Source organism: Nerophis lumbriciformis, linkage group LG34 (assembly GCF_033978685.3).
Source record: "Nerophis lumbriciformis linkage group LG34, RoL_Nlum_v2.1, whole genome shotgun sequence".
NCBI lineage: Eukaryota > Metazoa > Chordata > Actinopteri > Syngnathiformes > Syngnathidae > Nerophis > Nerophis lumbriciformis.
Genome location: NC_084581.2, coordinates 5,927,501 through 5,942,225, shown reverse-complemented (window position 1 = coordinate 5,942,225; position 14,725 = coordinate 5,927,501). Strand labels below are relative to the sequence as shown.

The 14,725-nt window shown below is 43.1% G+C and overlaps 1 protein-coding gene across 6 annotated transcripts in view; it reads right to left on the bottom strand.

Moving 5' to 3' along the window:
- The window catches only part of galnt14 (UDP-N-acetyl-alpha-D-galactosamine:polypeptide N-acetylgalactosaminyltransferase 14 (GalNAc-T14)), a 191,905-nt gene that overhangs the window by 135,626 nt on the left and 41,554 nt on the right, over positions 1 to 14,725 (bottom strand). For all 6 annotated transcript variants that reach the window (XR_009811593.1, XM_061929190.1, XM_061929191.1 and 3 more), the window contains one exon: positions 9,402 to 9,571. Coding sequence is in view for 5 of the 6 variants with exons in the window: in XM_061929190.1 (XP_061785174.1) it covers positions 9,402 to 9,571 (170 nt within the window). In the remaining variant the exon portion in view is untranslated. The remainder of the gene's footprint in view (positions 1 to 9,401; positions 9,572 to 14,725) is intronic.

Sequence of the window (14,725 nt, the reverse complement as noted above, 5' to 3'; positions counted from 1 at the left end):
AACAACGAAAAAATATACTTTGTTAGCAAAAGTTTGCACTTGAATAAAAATCACAACCAAAAGCAATAAAATATGTTAAGGAGGGGGTTGGGGACCTATAAATATACACTTCAAAAACAATAAATACAATAAATAATAAAGTATTGGCAGAAAAAAGTAGCACTTCAATAATGAACATGTGTGCAGAGGTAGAGTTGTACATTACTTAACTGACAATCAAGTTAGGACCTTTTCAAACAAAAGTGCAGAGTAACAATATAAACACTACAGTATAAGCAGATGTATTAGCGGATCACATAAAAAAACTTAAGTCTGGCAGATTCCGAGTAAGGAAACACCAACATGACATGACAACATGACAAATATCTGTCAACGGTTTGCAGCATTTTTAGAAATGCTAGTTTTTTAACCGTGTTAAATGGCAGCATATCTTTGCCGATGTATTTAACCACACTTTCTGTGAACACACACTATTTTCGCTGTTTTGCAATGAGGTGGCGACTTGTCCAGGGTGTACCCTGCCTTTTGCTCGAGTGCAGCCGGGATAGGCTCCAGCACCCCCCGCGACCCAGAGAGGGACAAGCGGTAGACAATGGATGGATGGATGGATGTTTGCACTCACCTTGTACACCAAACCTGAAATGAGTGTGGACTAGGGATGTAACGGTAAACAGTATAATGATAAACCATGGTAAAATTCCCGGCGGTTAGTAATACTGTTTAGATTTTTAGCATGTAACAGTTCAAGTAAAGGGATTTTGTGAAGTCGCCAAAGTTATTTTCACACTTTCAGACCAAGATATCCACCAGTACTCCTTGGCTTGATTGGATGTTAGGACCCGCCCACTGACTTTGACGGCTGAATTTGACAGATAAAATGAATCAATGAAGTGTTGATACACAGGTTCATTAAATAATGAAATAAATCATTACATAATTAGTTGTGAATTAATAGAATCAATAACTAATTTAATTTGTTTTGAATTTGAAATAATTCAATGATTACATAATTAAGTGTACTTTCACATTAAATACATTAATGTCACATTTAACAATATATATGTATTCAATTGCAATGTATTTCTTCATAAAATAATTATTTAAATCATGAAACAATTACATCAGCACGGTGGAACAGGGGTTAGTGCATGTTCCTCAAGGTCCTGGGTTCAATCCTGGGCTCGGGATCTTTCTATGTGGAGTTTGCATGTTCTCCCCGTGACTACTACGGCTTCCTCCCACCTCCAAAGACATGCACCTGGGGATAGGTTGATTGGCAACACTAAATTGGCTCTAGTGTGTGAATGTGAGTGTGAATGTTGTCTGTCTATCTGTGTTGGCCCTGTGATGAGGTGGTGACTTGTCCAGGGTGTACCCGACCTACCACCCGAATACAGCTGAGATAGGCTCCATATAAATATAAGTCACTTCACTAAATCATGAAATATACTTTTATATTAAAGACACATTTAATATCACATTTATGTATTTATTTCCACTTATAATTAATTAATGCCACAGTTATGTATTTATTTAAAGATTTCTTTATTCATCTAATTGTTTGCCATTTGACCCTTTAGGCACGATAGTAAACATTTGTACAGAAAGTCAATATTAATATTAGGGCTGACGATTAAACAATTAAATAATTTGAAAAAGCTTACATTTATATTATGTTGCTTTAATTAATCATCTATCGAATGTAACTAATAAAACCTTTATAAAATCTGTACCATGTGGAGTGGCTGGAACCTTAAATACACAAACATAGTATCTGCTTTGCCACTGCAATAGAGCACACTTAAGAGCAGTGGTGTGTGGGTGTCGTGATCTGTGTGTTGGCTATGGGTGATTTGAATTTTTTTAATTAATGCACTAGGGATGTCCCGATCCGATATTTGGATCGGATCGGCCGCCGATATTTGGCAAAAAATGCGTATCAGCAAGGCATGGGAAAATGCCGATCCAGATCCAGTTTTAAAAAAAACTCCGGTCCGAGTTTTTCAACGCACCGATTTAAATAATACATTCCACTTTTCTGCTGCTCCCTAATTTCCGTTCCGCATTTTCCAGCACACCTTCAACACATCCACAGGTCTGTGGATTCTCACGCAGTTGCTTTTAGCTGCTGGCATTACACGAGAGGCTCTTCTCACTCTTTTCTGTGTCTCCCTCTCACAGACAGCAGTGCACCTTCTTTCATACGTCATATACTTTCACGTCATACGTCACATACGTATACGTCCTCTCCCAGCAGAGAGGTAGCAGCATGGCTAACGTTAGCTGTGATGCTAGCGCAGCCGTGTGACCAAGGTTCCCTCTAAGGTGCGCGCCTGTGCAATTGCGCACTGCTCAAGCTCCTCTGCGCATAGCAATTATATGCCACGCACAAAATCAAATAAAAAAATAAGCGCATAACAATTTTCGACACACGGACACGACAGAGAAAACAGTTTTCGTCATCATTGTTCAAATATTGTAACGTCTGTCGAGACGCTTATCTCCATTCGGTGCCACACGCCCACACCATCAAAATGCCGAGGCAAACATTTCCACATCAACACCGTATGAAAAAAATAGTGATTTTTTTTAGTTGTGATTTCCTTCTCTGCATGAAAGTTTAAAAGTAGCATATATTAATGCAGTATGAAGAAGAATGTAGACATGCAAGCCTTGAAAGAAAATTTTGAAAATCAAGACTACATTTCCTGCAAATGGGTGCATTTCTACCCTATATTTTAACTTTAGATTTATTCTCATATCAAACTCTTTTGGCTGTCTTTTTGACACTTATATCCAACGCCCCCCTCCACACCCTGGATTATAAATAATGTAAATAATTCAATGTGATTATCTTGTGTGATGACTGTATTATGATGATAGTATATATCTGATAGTATATATCTGTATCATGAATCAATTTAAGTGGACCCCGACTTAAACAAGTTGAAAACCTTATTCGGGTGTTACCATTTAGTGGTCAATTGTACGGAATATGTACTTCACTGTGTAACCTACTAATAAAAGTCTCAATTAATCAATCAAAACACATAGAATCATCATACTGCTGTGATTATATGCATCAAGTGTTCATTCAAGGCTAAGGTAAAATATCGAGATATGTATCGCAATATGGCCTTAAAATATCGCAATATTAAAAAAAGGCCATATTGCCCAGCCCTAGTTTCAATGATGCCATTTCTGTTTGTCATGTATAATTTTGTCTATTTTGTGTTTATCCTTGAATAAACAGGTCAGTTTCTTGTTCTTGTGTATTATTCAAACTCCCCTAATTCAGCTGGCTAGTTGTTATCAAGAGTACTAAAACCCTTTTCAACATGATTCTGACAACTAAGTAGGCTAAATAACTTTAAACTTTAATACATGCTCGGATAGGCCAGTATCGGTCAGTATCGGTATCGGATCGGAAGTGCAAAAACAATATTGGTATCGGATCGGAAGTGCAAAAACCTGGATCGGGACATCCCTATAATGCACACATTTTAAAAGCGCAATTTCAAAGATGAGGATGTGCATTTATTAGAAAAATGGCAAGCAAAAAAAAAAAAGTATTTCCCTAAAATACACATTAGGGGTATAACATGATATCAGATTATTCAATAATCAAACAAAATTAATAAATGTTATAAATTCACAAAATTAATAAAATAATTTATAGCTGCAGTCCTGATTAATATTTCATGTATTAATTACGATTAGATGCTGTACCTAATGAAGTGTAGTGTAACAAAAACAACATCTTGGTCGTAAAAAAGTACTTTTCACCCCCTTTGAGCTTTGGATGAGTTTGTGCTGCTGCCACTCGCTGTAAAATGTGGACCCCTGCTGAGAAAAGAACAATTGTTACTCACCTGCTGGCATTGCTTCTCTGCAGCAGTAATCTGTCGCCTCCTCTAGTTGTTTTTTCTTTACTTTTTACACTCTCACTCACCTGTCAGTCATTCTGCTGCTCATCAAGGTGCTGTTAAGACACTACAACTACATTAGACTAGATTTTGTACATACTACATAGAGTGGACAGATGATATTTGAACTGTTAATAATTTCCAATAATTATATCAAAAACATTATTTGCGCACTTGTGAACTTACATGTGGTCTATTAAGTGCATTCATATTGAGAAGTTGGGCGATGTCATTTCTATGAAATGAAAAGCTATTTTCTAGATGCTATCATGTTTTTGGGGCAGGGGAGGATGGGTCTTGTCATGTCCCCCGCCTGAAACCTGCTGATTTCAAGCGAGATCACCACACACACACACACACACGCACACGCACATGCACATGCACAGACAGCAAGATAAATGAGCGTTACCATCACCAACCCCCACACGGTCACCCCCCCCTCCTCTCCCTACGCTCTTCTCACTTTCTTTGCCGCAAACGAGCCTGCCGCCGTATGTCAGCGCCACAGCACATTTCCCTCTCGGAAACATAAAGAAGCACGATTATTAACACACACACGCACATACACACAGACACACACACACACGGGTAAGCAACAGCTCATTACAATTGCATCATATGTGCTGTGTCACACACAAACACACACATGAAGGGATGGGATCTCGCAGCATCAGCATCCCTCCAGGGCTTAGACAGACCCCAACATGCAACTTCCTGTTTGGACCCCTCCTGACAAACAGTATACTTAGGTACAGTATGATCTTATTTGTCTAAATAACCACAGTTGGAACAAAAACAAGGTATACGTTTTATTTGTTATTTTAGTATATAAGTAAACTGGTCTGCATGCGGTTTCGCCCCACTTTTTTAGGTACCGTACCACTGAATTTGGTACCATTTAATTTGATGCCACTGAATTTGACACCACAGGATTAGACACCACTAAATTTGATGACCCTGAATTTTACACCACTAAATTTCTTGCCAATAAATTTGATGCGACTGAATTTAGTACAACATCATTTGATAATGCTGAATTTGGAACCACTGAATGAGATAACACTAAATTTGTTACAACTAAATTTGATACCACTGAATTTGGGTGTGCCAAAATGTAGCTTTAACAACTTTTTAAAAATGTGTGCAAACTTTTGTTACAGAAAACTTCGCTGTAGTTTAAAACACACTATGAGTCAGACAATAAACTCCATTATTTATATCACACACACACATACACAAATGCCTTCTTGCAGCATCAGCATCCCTGCAGGACATAGTCAGAACCCGACAATGAGCGCCCACGCTGTCTTCTGACCTTCCATTCCAACACATAATCAGAACTAAAGTGGGAGGGGGGAGAACAGTGGGTGGTAAGCACACCTTCTAGTATCAAAATAATGTTTATTCATTGCAAAGTTGCCTACTTATCAAAGTGGTTCTAATTTGTTTAGTTAATTTTTTTTATTGTTTACTATATATATATATATATATATATATATATATATATATATATATATATATATATATATATATATATATATCCATCCATCCATCCATCTTCTTCCGCTTATCCGAGGTCGGGTCGCGGGGGCAGCAGCCTAAGCAGGGAAGCCCAGACTTCCCTCTCCCCAGCCACTTCATCCAGCTCCTCCCGGGGGACCCCGAGGCGTTCCCAGGCCAGCCGGGAGACATAGTCTTCCCAACGTGTCCTGGGTCTTCCCCGCGGCCTCCTACCGGTCGGACGTGCCCTAAACACCTCCCTAGGGAGGCGTTCGGGTGGCATCCTGACCAGATGCCCGAACCACCTCATCTGGCTCCTCTCGATGTGGAGGAGCAGCGGCTTTACTTTGAGCTCCTCCCGGATGGCAGAGCTTCTCACCCTATCTCTAAGGGAGAGCCCCGCCACCCGGCGGAGGAAACTCATTTCGGCCGCTTGTACCCGTGATCTTGTCCTTTCGGTCATAACCCAAAGCTCATGACCATAGGTGAGGATGGGAACGTAGATCGACCGGTAAATTGAGAGCTTTGCCTTCCGGCTCAGCTCCTTCTTCACCACAACGGATCGATACAGCGTCCGCATTACTGAAGACGCCGCACCGATCCGCCTGTCGATCTCACGATCCACTCTTCCCTCACTCGTGAACAAGACTCCAAGGTACTTGAACTCCTCCACTTGGGGAAAGATCTCCTCCCCAACCCGGAGATGGCACTCCACCCTTTTCCGGGCGAGAACCATGGACTCGGACTTGGAGGTGCTGATTCTCATCCCAGTCGCTTCACACTCAGCTGCGAACCGATCCAGTGAGAGCTGAAGATCCTGGCCAGATGAAGCCATCAGGACCACATCATCTGCAAAAAGCAGAGACCTAATCCTGCAGCCACCAAACCAGATCCCCTCAACGCCTTGACTGCGCCTAGAAATTCTGTCCATAAAAGTTATGAACAGAATCTGCGCCTAGAAATTCTGTCCATAAAAGTTATGAACAGAATCGGTGACAAAGGGCAGCCTTGGCGGAGTCCAACCCTCACTGGAAACGTGTCCGACTTACTACCGGCAATGCGGACCAAGCTCTGGCACTGATCATACAGGGAGCGGACTGCCACAATCAGACAGTCCGATACCCCGTACTCTCTGAGCACTCCCCACAGGACTTCCCGAGGGACACGGTCGAATGCCTTCTCCAAGTCCACAAAACACATGTAGACTGGTTGGGCAAACTCCCATGCACCCTCAAGGACCCTGGTCCACAGTTACACGACCAGGACGAAAACCACACTGTTCCTCCTGAATCCGAGGTTCGACTATACGGCGTAGCCTCCTCTCCAGTACACCTGAATAGACCTTACCGGGAAGGCTGAGGAGTGTGATCCCACGATAGTTAGAACACACCCTCCGGTTCCCCTTCTTAAAGAGAGGAACCACCACCCCGGTCTGCCAATCCAGTGGCACCGCCCCCGATGTCCACGCGATGCTGCAGAGTCTTGTCAACCAAGACAGCCCCACAGCATCCAGAGCCTTAAGGAACTCCGGGCGGATCTCATCCACCCCCGGGGCCTTGCCACCGAGGAGCTTTTTAACTACCTCAGCAACCTCAGCCCCGGAAATAGGAGAACCCACCACAGACTCCCCAGGCACTGCTTCCTCATAGGACGACGTGTTGGTGGGATTGAGGAGGTCTTCGAAGTATTCCTTCCACCGATCCACAACATCCGCAGTCGAGGTCAGCAGAACACCATCCTCGCCATACATGGTGTTGATAGTGCACTGCTTCCCCTTCCTGAGGCGGCGGATGGTGGTCCAGAATTGCTTCGAAGCCGTCCGGAAGTCGTTTTCCATGGCCTCACCGAACTCCTCCCATGTCCGAGTTTTTGCCTCTGCGACCGCTGAAGCCGCACACCGCTTGGCCTGTCGGTACTTGTCGGCTGCCTCAGGAGTCCTATGAGCCAAAAGAACCCGATAGGACTCCTTCTTCAGCTTGACGGCATCCCTCACCGCCGGTGTCCACCAACGGGTTCTAGGATTACCGCCACGACAAGCACCAACTACCTTGCGGCCACAGCTCCAAACAGCCGCCTCGACAATAGAGGCGCGGAACATGGTCCATTCGGACTCAATGTCCAGCACCTCCCTTGTGACATGTTCAAAGTTCTTCCGGAGGTGGGAATTGAAACTCTCTCTGACAGGAGACTCTGACAGACGTTCCCAGCAAACCCTCACAATGCGTTTGGGCCTGCCAGGTCTGTCCGGCATCCTCCCCCACCATCGCAGCCAACTCACCACCAGGTGGTGATCGGTAGAAAGCTCCGCCACTCTCTTCACCCGAGTGTCCAAAACATGAGGCCGCAAATCCGATGACACAACTACAAAGTCGATCATGGAACTGCGGCCTAGGGTGTCCTGGTGCCAAGTGCACATATGGACACCCTTATGTTTGAACATGGTGTTCGTTATGGACAATCTGTGACGGGCACAAAAGTCCAATAACATAACACCGCTCGGGTTCAGATCCGGGCAGCCATTCTTCCCAATCACGCCTCTCCAGGTTTCACTGTCGCTGCCAACATGAGCATTGAAGTCCCCCAGTAGAACGAGGGAATCACCCGGGGGAGCACTCTCAAGTACTCCCTCGAGTGAATCCAAAAAGGGTGGGTACTCTGAGCTGCGGTTTGGCGCGTAAGCGCAAACCACAGTCAGGACCCGTTCCCCCACCCGAAGGCGGAGGGAAGCTACCCTCTCGTCCACCGGGTTGAACTCCAACGTGCAGGCTCTGAGCCGGGGGGCAACAAGAATTGCCACCCCAGCCCGTCGCCTCTCACTGCCGGCAACGCCAGAGTGGAAGAGAGTCCAGCCCCTCTCGAGAGAACTGGTTCCAGAGCCCTTTCTGTGCGTCGAAGTGAGTCCGACTATATCTAGCCGGAACTTCTCCACCTCGCGCACTAGCTCAGGCTCCTTCTCCCCCAGCGAGGTGACGTTCCACGTCCCAAGAGCTAGCTTCTGTAGCCGAGGATCGGACCGCCAAGTGCCCTGTCCTCGGCTGCCGCCCAGCTCACATCGCACCCGACCTCTATGACCCCTGCTATGGGTGGTGAGCCCATTGGAGGGGGGACCCACGTTGCCTCTTCGGGCTGTGCCCGGCCGGGCCCCATGGGGACAGGCCCGGCCACCAGGCGCTCGCCATCGTGCCCCACCTCCGGGCCTGGCTCCAGAGGGGGGCCCCGGTGACCCGCGTCCGGGCAAGGGAAATCTGGGTTCCTTGCTTGTTTTCTTCATAGAGGTCTTCGAGCTGCTCTTTGTCTGATCCCTCACCAAGGACCAGTTTGTCTTGGGAGACCCTACCAGGGGGCATAAAGCCCCCGGACAACATAGCTCCTAGGATCATTGGGACACACAAACTCCTCTACCACGTTAAGGTGGCAGCTCAGAGAGGAGTATATATATATATATATATATATATATATATATATATATATATATATATATATATATATATATATATATATATATATATATATATGTATATTTATATATATATATATATATGTATATATATATGTACATAAATATACACATATATATATATATATGTATATATATATATATATATATATGTACATAAATATACACATATATACACACATGTATACATATATATATATATATATATATATGAATGTACATAATATACACATATATACATACATACCTTAATTGTGTTGATGGCATAGGCGCCGATCCCGTGGGTGCTTCGGGGCCCGAGCACCCACAGACAATGCCGAGCACCCACGTGGGATTGATGGCAAATCATTTCTCACCACCAAGCAAAAACCGCGCATGCTCAGAAAAGTAGCGTCAGATTTACCGCCCGTCCGAGCACCCACTGGCAGAAATGTAGATCGGCGGCTATGGTTGATGGTGTACCTAATGAAGTAGCCACAGTGTGTGTGTGTGTGTGTGTGTTTGTGTGTGTGTCCTACCTGAGGTGTCTCGTGTCCCTCAGAGCTCGGTTGCTGGGAATGCGTTCACTCTCCCTCTGGTTGAAGGCATACAGTGTGTAAGGGTCGTCGCCAGGCCTCCAGCGTCGGGCGCTCAGGTAACTTCGCTCGTCAAAGCGGTCCAACATGTCTTCCCACTCCGCGTCGGATATCTGCGGCAGAAGCAGACGCCGGATAAAGGTGGGGCTAGGATCTCTACGCAAAGTGCGCTGTTGTTTCCATGACGCTCAGATTAACCAGCATCGTCGAACACATCACCGCACCAGACAAAAGCGCTCATATTTTCTTATATCTTGTCAAGTGACATTACTATAGAAAATAAACTTGGGTGTACTTTAGAGTAGTCAGTGTGCAGCTTGTGTTGCAGTATTGATGATGTCTACACGCACGTTATTGTGTAAATATCTGGCAACACAAGTGACTAGCAAGATTATTGAGAGAGCTGCGGTCATTGTGGGAAATATTGACACTCAAGCAAAATTTGTGGACATAGGTATTACACAATAATGTGCTTTTCAAGCTGCACACTGACTACTAGTATTGTGCCTTGACAAGATATTCGGTCCATGCGGCCCAGTTTAACTGATGATTCCCTCCCTTGTGCTTCACAATCTCACAGTATCCCTCAATGAACCACAGCTCCACCAGTGCCAGCAACACTCGTGCACACTCCCACCATCATGCTTGTCTGCAGGCAAAACACAATTATCCCTCTGCTCACTTGTGTTGCCAGATATTTACACAATCATGTGTGCGTGTTGACTCACTTTCACAAGATAATAAATATACTAAAGTATACTGCTATACAAGCTGCACACTGACTACTCCAAGGTACACACATTTATAGTTTTGTGCCTTGACAAGATATACTGACATAAAATTCTCTCTTTGGTGCTGTTCAAAACAAAACAAAACAAAACGCCCAGCAGACATATTTCTTCTCAACCAGCACGCACACACGCACGCACGCACAGACACACAAACGGTGACTGTGTTGATGCGTTAACATCTTCTCCTCCTTCTCATTGCTCAGTGGCACACTTGCTGATGCCACACTTCTAAATGGGCCCATTAGAGGGCTTTGTACGTGTGTGTGCGTGTGTTCGTGTGTGATGTGTAGTTGCTCCCCTGGCGGTCGTAACGACAAAGCGTGAAGAACATGAGTAACAGAGAAAGTGACCAGAGGAGCGGCAACAAGGAAGCAGGAAATAAGGAGGTGAAGGAGACAAAGAGAAGAGGGCAAGAGGGTGAAATTTAACGGGGATCTTGATTACTAGATGACAAACATGGAGTGCACTGCTTGGCTGCAGTCAGAAGAGGTGCTTTCGATTGAGTCACATATTTCTGAATGATACAACACTGGCATAGAAACAAGAGCTCAGAACATCCAAAGTGAGATTATGCGATTTGACATAGTCTCTAAATTAACTGTTGATTTTGAAAACTGCCTGCATTTTAACTTGGCATCATTTTAGAATGTTACACTTCATTTCATTACTCTTAACGTGTGTGTGTGTGTGTGTGTGTGTGTGTGTGTGTGTGTGTGTGTGTGTGTGTGTGTGTGTGTGTGTGTGTGTGTGTGTGTGTGTCAGCTGGCACATCACCATGCAACAGATGCAGTTTATTTTTCACACCAAAACGAGACGAGGTATTTGGAAAAGACATTCGTCTCATAGCGTGAGTATTTTGGTGGCATGGTGAATGGGTTAAAACGTCCAGATGTTGAGCCCCGCCTCCTCTTCCTCCAATCAGCTCGTATTCGTCATGGCGACTTGGCTTCTTGTTGCCATAGATATCAGGGATAATCTATATCGTATGTACGCTGGAGCACAGCAAAATCCTTCACCTTCTACGGTTAAATTTGCTTTAACCAGCCAATAAGTGAATGTGCGTGTGTGTGTGTGTGTGTGTGTGTGTGTGTGTGTGTGTGTGTGTGTGTGTGTGTGTGTGTGTGTGTGTGTGTGTGTGTGTGTGTGTGTGTGTGTGTGTGTGTGTGTGTGTGTGCCTATTGGCGAGGGAGGTAAACACTGCAGAGCAAGCAGACAGGAAATAATCATTCAACGCCTGCAAACATAACTAACCTCTGTCAGGGTTGTTAAAACTGCGGCACCGGCAGATGTTTGTAACCCGCAGCCTTTTTCTTTTTTAATAAAATAATATTAAACACCACAATTAGAAAAACACATTTAGGACTACTATCTAACTTGAACTTTATTTCTCTTCACTTTGTAGCCTATGACACAATGTTGTGACGTCAGCAGTTATTTGTCTTTTTTTTTTTTTAATGTACAGCAAATGGCCACCTGACAACAGGTTAAAGTAACGCATGTCAGAGTTTGGGATGGTGTCACAGCTTAAGGCCAAGTCTAAAAGTATGTTTATTTATCTCACAGTATGATGTAGGCTTGTCACAATACTATAATTTTAGTATTCAAGACCGATATACCTATTAATATCCATGATTCTCTATACGTAGTCAATACCATGACTATTTCTTTTTTTTAACTGAACCCATGAACTTTTAAAGTATTTGAAAGTGTCAAGTATTTAAGATCACTGTCCTTGCACAGAATTAAAAATGTCAATAACAGCTGCCTCTTGGCAGCTGTTATTGCAAAAAAGAAACAGCAGGATTTCTATATCCTCCCAGTATATCACAACAAACAATACTGTTCTTATAAATATGATCATAAATGACAACAGTCAATTATTTACATTCTGAAAAGAACAGCAGTGGTGTGGATCCTTCAAGTATACAGTATAAAACAAACAATATTGTTATTAATATAGGGAATAAGCGTTAGAAAATGGATGGGTGGATGGATGGATATTCTTTCAATATGGTGGAAGTAGGACGTCATGTAATTTGTAATTAAATAGGCTAATAAAAAGGCTAAAACATTTATTCAAAGACATGTCTGCCTTTTTTTCTTAATATCAACATTTCAGCCTTTTTTCATTATGTTCTGCTGTTTTTTGTTTATTTTATTTTTACAATGTATGCTTTCCTCGCTAACCGTGTTACAAAAGAGGTTACTTAGAATATTGCATAAAGTTAGATTTAGAGAACACACTAACCCTTTATTTATTAAATCCAAAATATTGAAATTCAATGATTTGAGCTAAAAGTATGCACAAAGCAAACTATAACCTGCTAACCAAGAATGTACAACAATTATTCTCAACAAAAGAAGAGAAATATAAACTTCGGGAAAAATCTGATTTAAAATATATTTGTATGCACGTACAACACTTAAAGCCTTTAGTATATCAGTATGTGGAATTAAATTATGGAATGGATTAAGCACAGAAGTCAAACAGTGTACTAATATGATCCAGTTTAAGAAAGTGTTCAAACTACAAATGTTTACAAAGTACAAGGAAGAGAAATTATGATAAATGTCTTCAATTTATTGAATAACATTGATATTATTCATCTCATTGAGTGAATCATAACTGACTGAACTATTTATGAACAGAACTGTTGTATTGAAAATGCATTGATAAACAATGGTGTTATAAATTGAGAACAGGAAGTGAACACGTGTAAGTATTTGCTAAGAAGTGGAAAGGCGGTAGTTTTGTTGCCAACTGTCTTCTTTATTTTGAAGTGCCTGGTTTCTACGTCACGGGGCGGAGCCACCTGTGCACACACCTGATACTCATTTCCTCCTGACTACTTAATGGGGATGGTTCTACGTAGGGGCAAGAGGGGGCACAGTCCACTCAAATAAATCTCCTGCCCCCTCAAATCAAAATGTTTGAAGAATAAAAAGTACATACCCAAAATTATCTGCAGTAGTGTAAAAATCCGCTAAGAAAGGGACACGCTACAACACTTGTATGATATCATCTTCCCTCTTTTCTGTCCCTCGGATGTGTCAGGCTCTGCGAGTCCGCAAGCACGCACGCACACACACACACACACACACACACACACACACACACACACACACACACACACACACACACACACCCTTGCCCTCAGCCTTCAGTAAATCAATGTCAACGAATTAAAAAGGAGACAAACAATTGTCAGAAAATAAAATCCAATCATATTTAATTTCGTCTTGTAAATGAGTGGGACAAGTTTGGAATATATCTAATCACAGTTCTTTAATAGCGTGTAATATGACAGTGGGTGGGGCAGCACAGTGTAAGAGGGGTTAGTGCGTCTGCCTCACAATACGAAGGTCCTGGATTCGATCCAGGGCTTGGGGTATTTCTGTATGGAGTTTGCATGTTCTCCCCGTGACTGCGTGGGTTCCCTCCGGGTACTTTGGCTTCCTCCCACCTCCAAAGACATGCACCTGGGGATAGGTTGATTGGCAACACTAAAAATTGTCCCCAGTGTGTGAATGTGAGTGTGAATGTTGTCTGTTTGTCTTTGTTGGCCCTGCGATGAGGTGGAGACTTGTCCAGGGTGTACCCCGCCTTCTGAGATAGGCTTCAGCGACCCCGAAAGGGATAAGCAGTAGAAAATGGATGGATGAATGACAGTGGGTGGGAGTTAGAGCCAATCAGATGCTTTTCATTTTGAGATGAGGAAGTTGAGTTTCTCACCAGCGGCGACAAAATAAAAAGGCGTGGCTTTAACGTATTCTGCATCGCATAATGTTAACATCTGGGAGAAAGTGAAGAGGACACATTTTATTTTTGACGCTATATGATGCCATCAGCAGGCGAGTCATCGATCAGAACATTTACACACTGTAAGTTAAAGCTGTGTGTATTTGCTGCTTCAGCTTTGAAACACTCTAATTGTCTACATGCTTTGCTTTCTGTCCATTATTATACAATGTGAACTTCCTCACGCTGCAAGTTTCTACATGCTTACTGGTCAGAGAACACAATGAAATAAATATATAGACCATTATTTATTCTTGCTCTGCATTGGGGTGTTATTCCAGCTAGACCGATCGTGACAGGAGGAATATTCTTCCTACTTTTTTTCAGACATGTTTTAAAGAAAAATTAAAATAAGAGATGATCATATTGAAACTGTATACATGTTCAAAATAAACTTCAACCAACAATGTGCAATAAAAAAGAGATGCATTCAGCAAATGGCCCCCAGGTAACACTTTGCCTTTCTGGTAAAATAAGTAAAGCAGTAGTGTTCAAAGTGTTGCCAAACAATAGAGGAATGTCTCTAAGCTGTGTTTTCTAAGCACTTGTAGAAGTGATAAAGGTTGGCTTGCTATGGCAATGCACGCTCCCTGGGCTTGTGGTGGCGGACCTACGCTCTCACTCACGCAGCGAATCCTTATGTGATAAGCGAAGGAATTCATGATGCAAAATACACC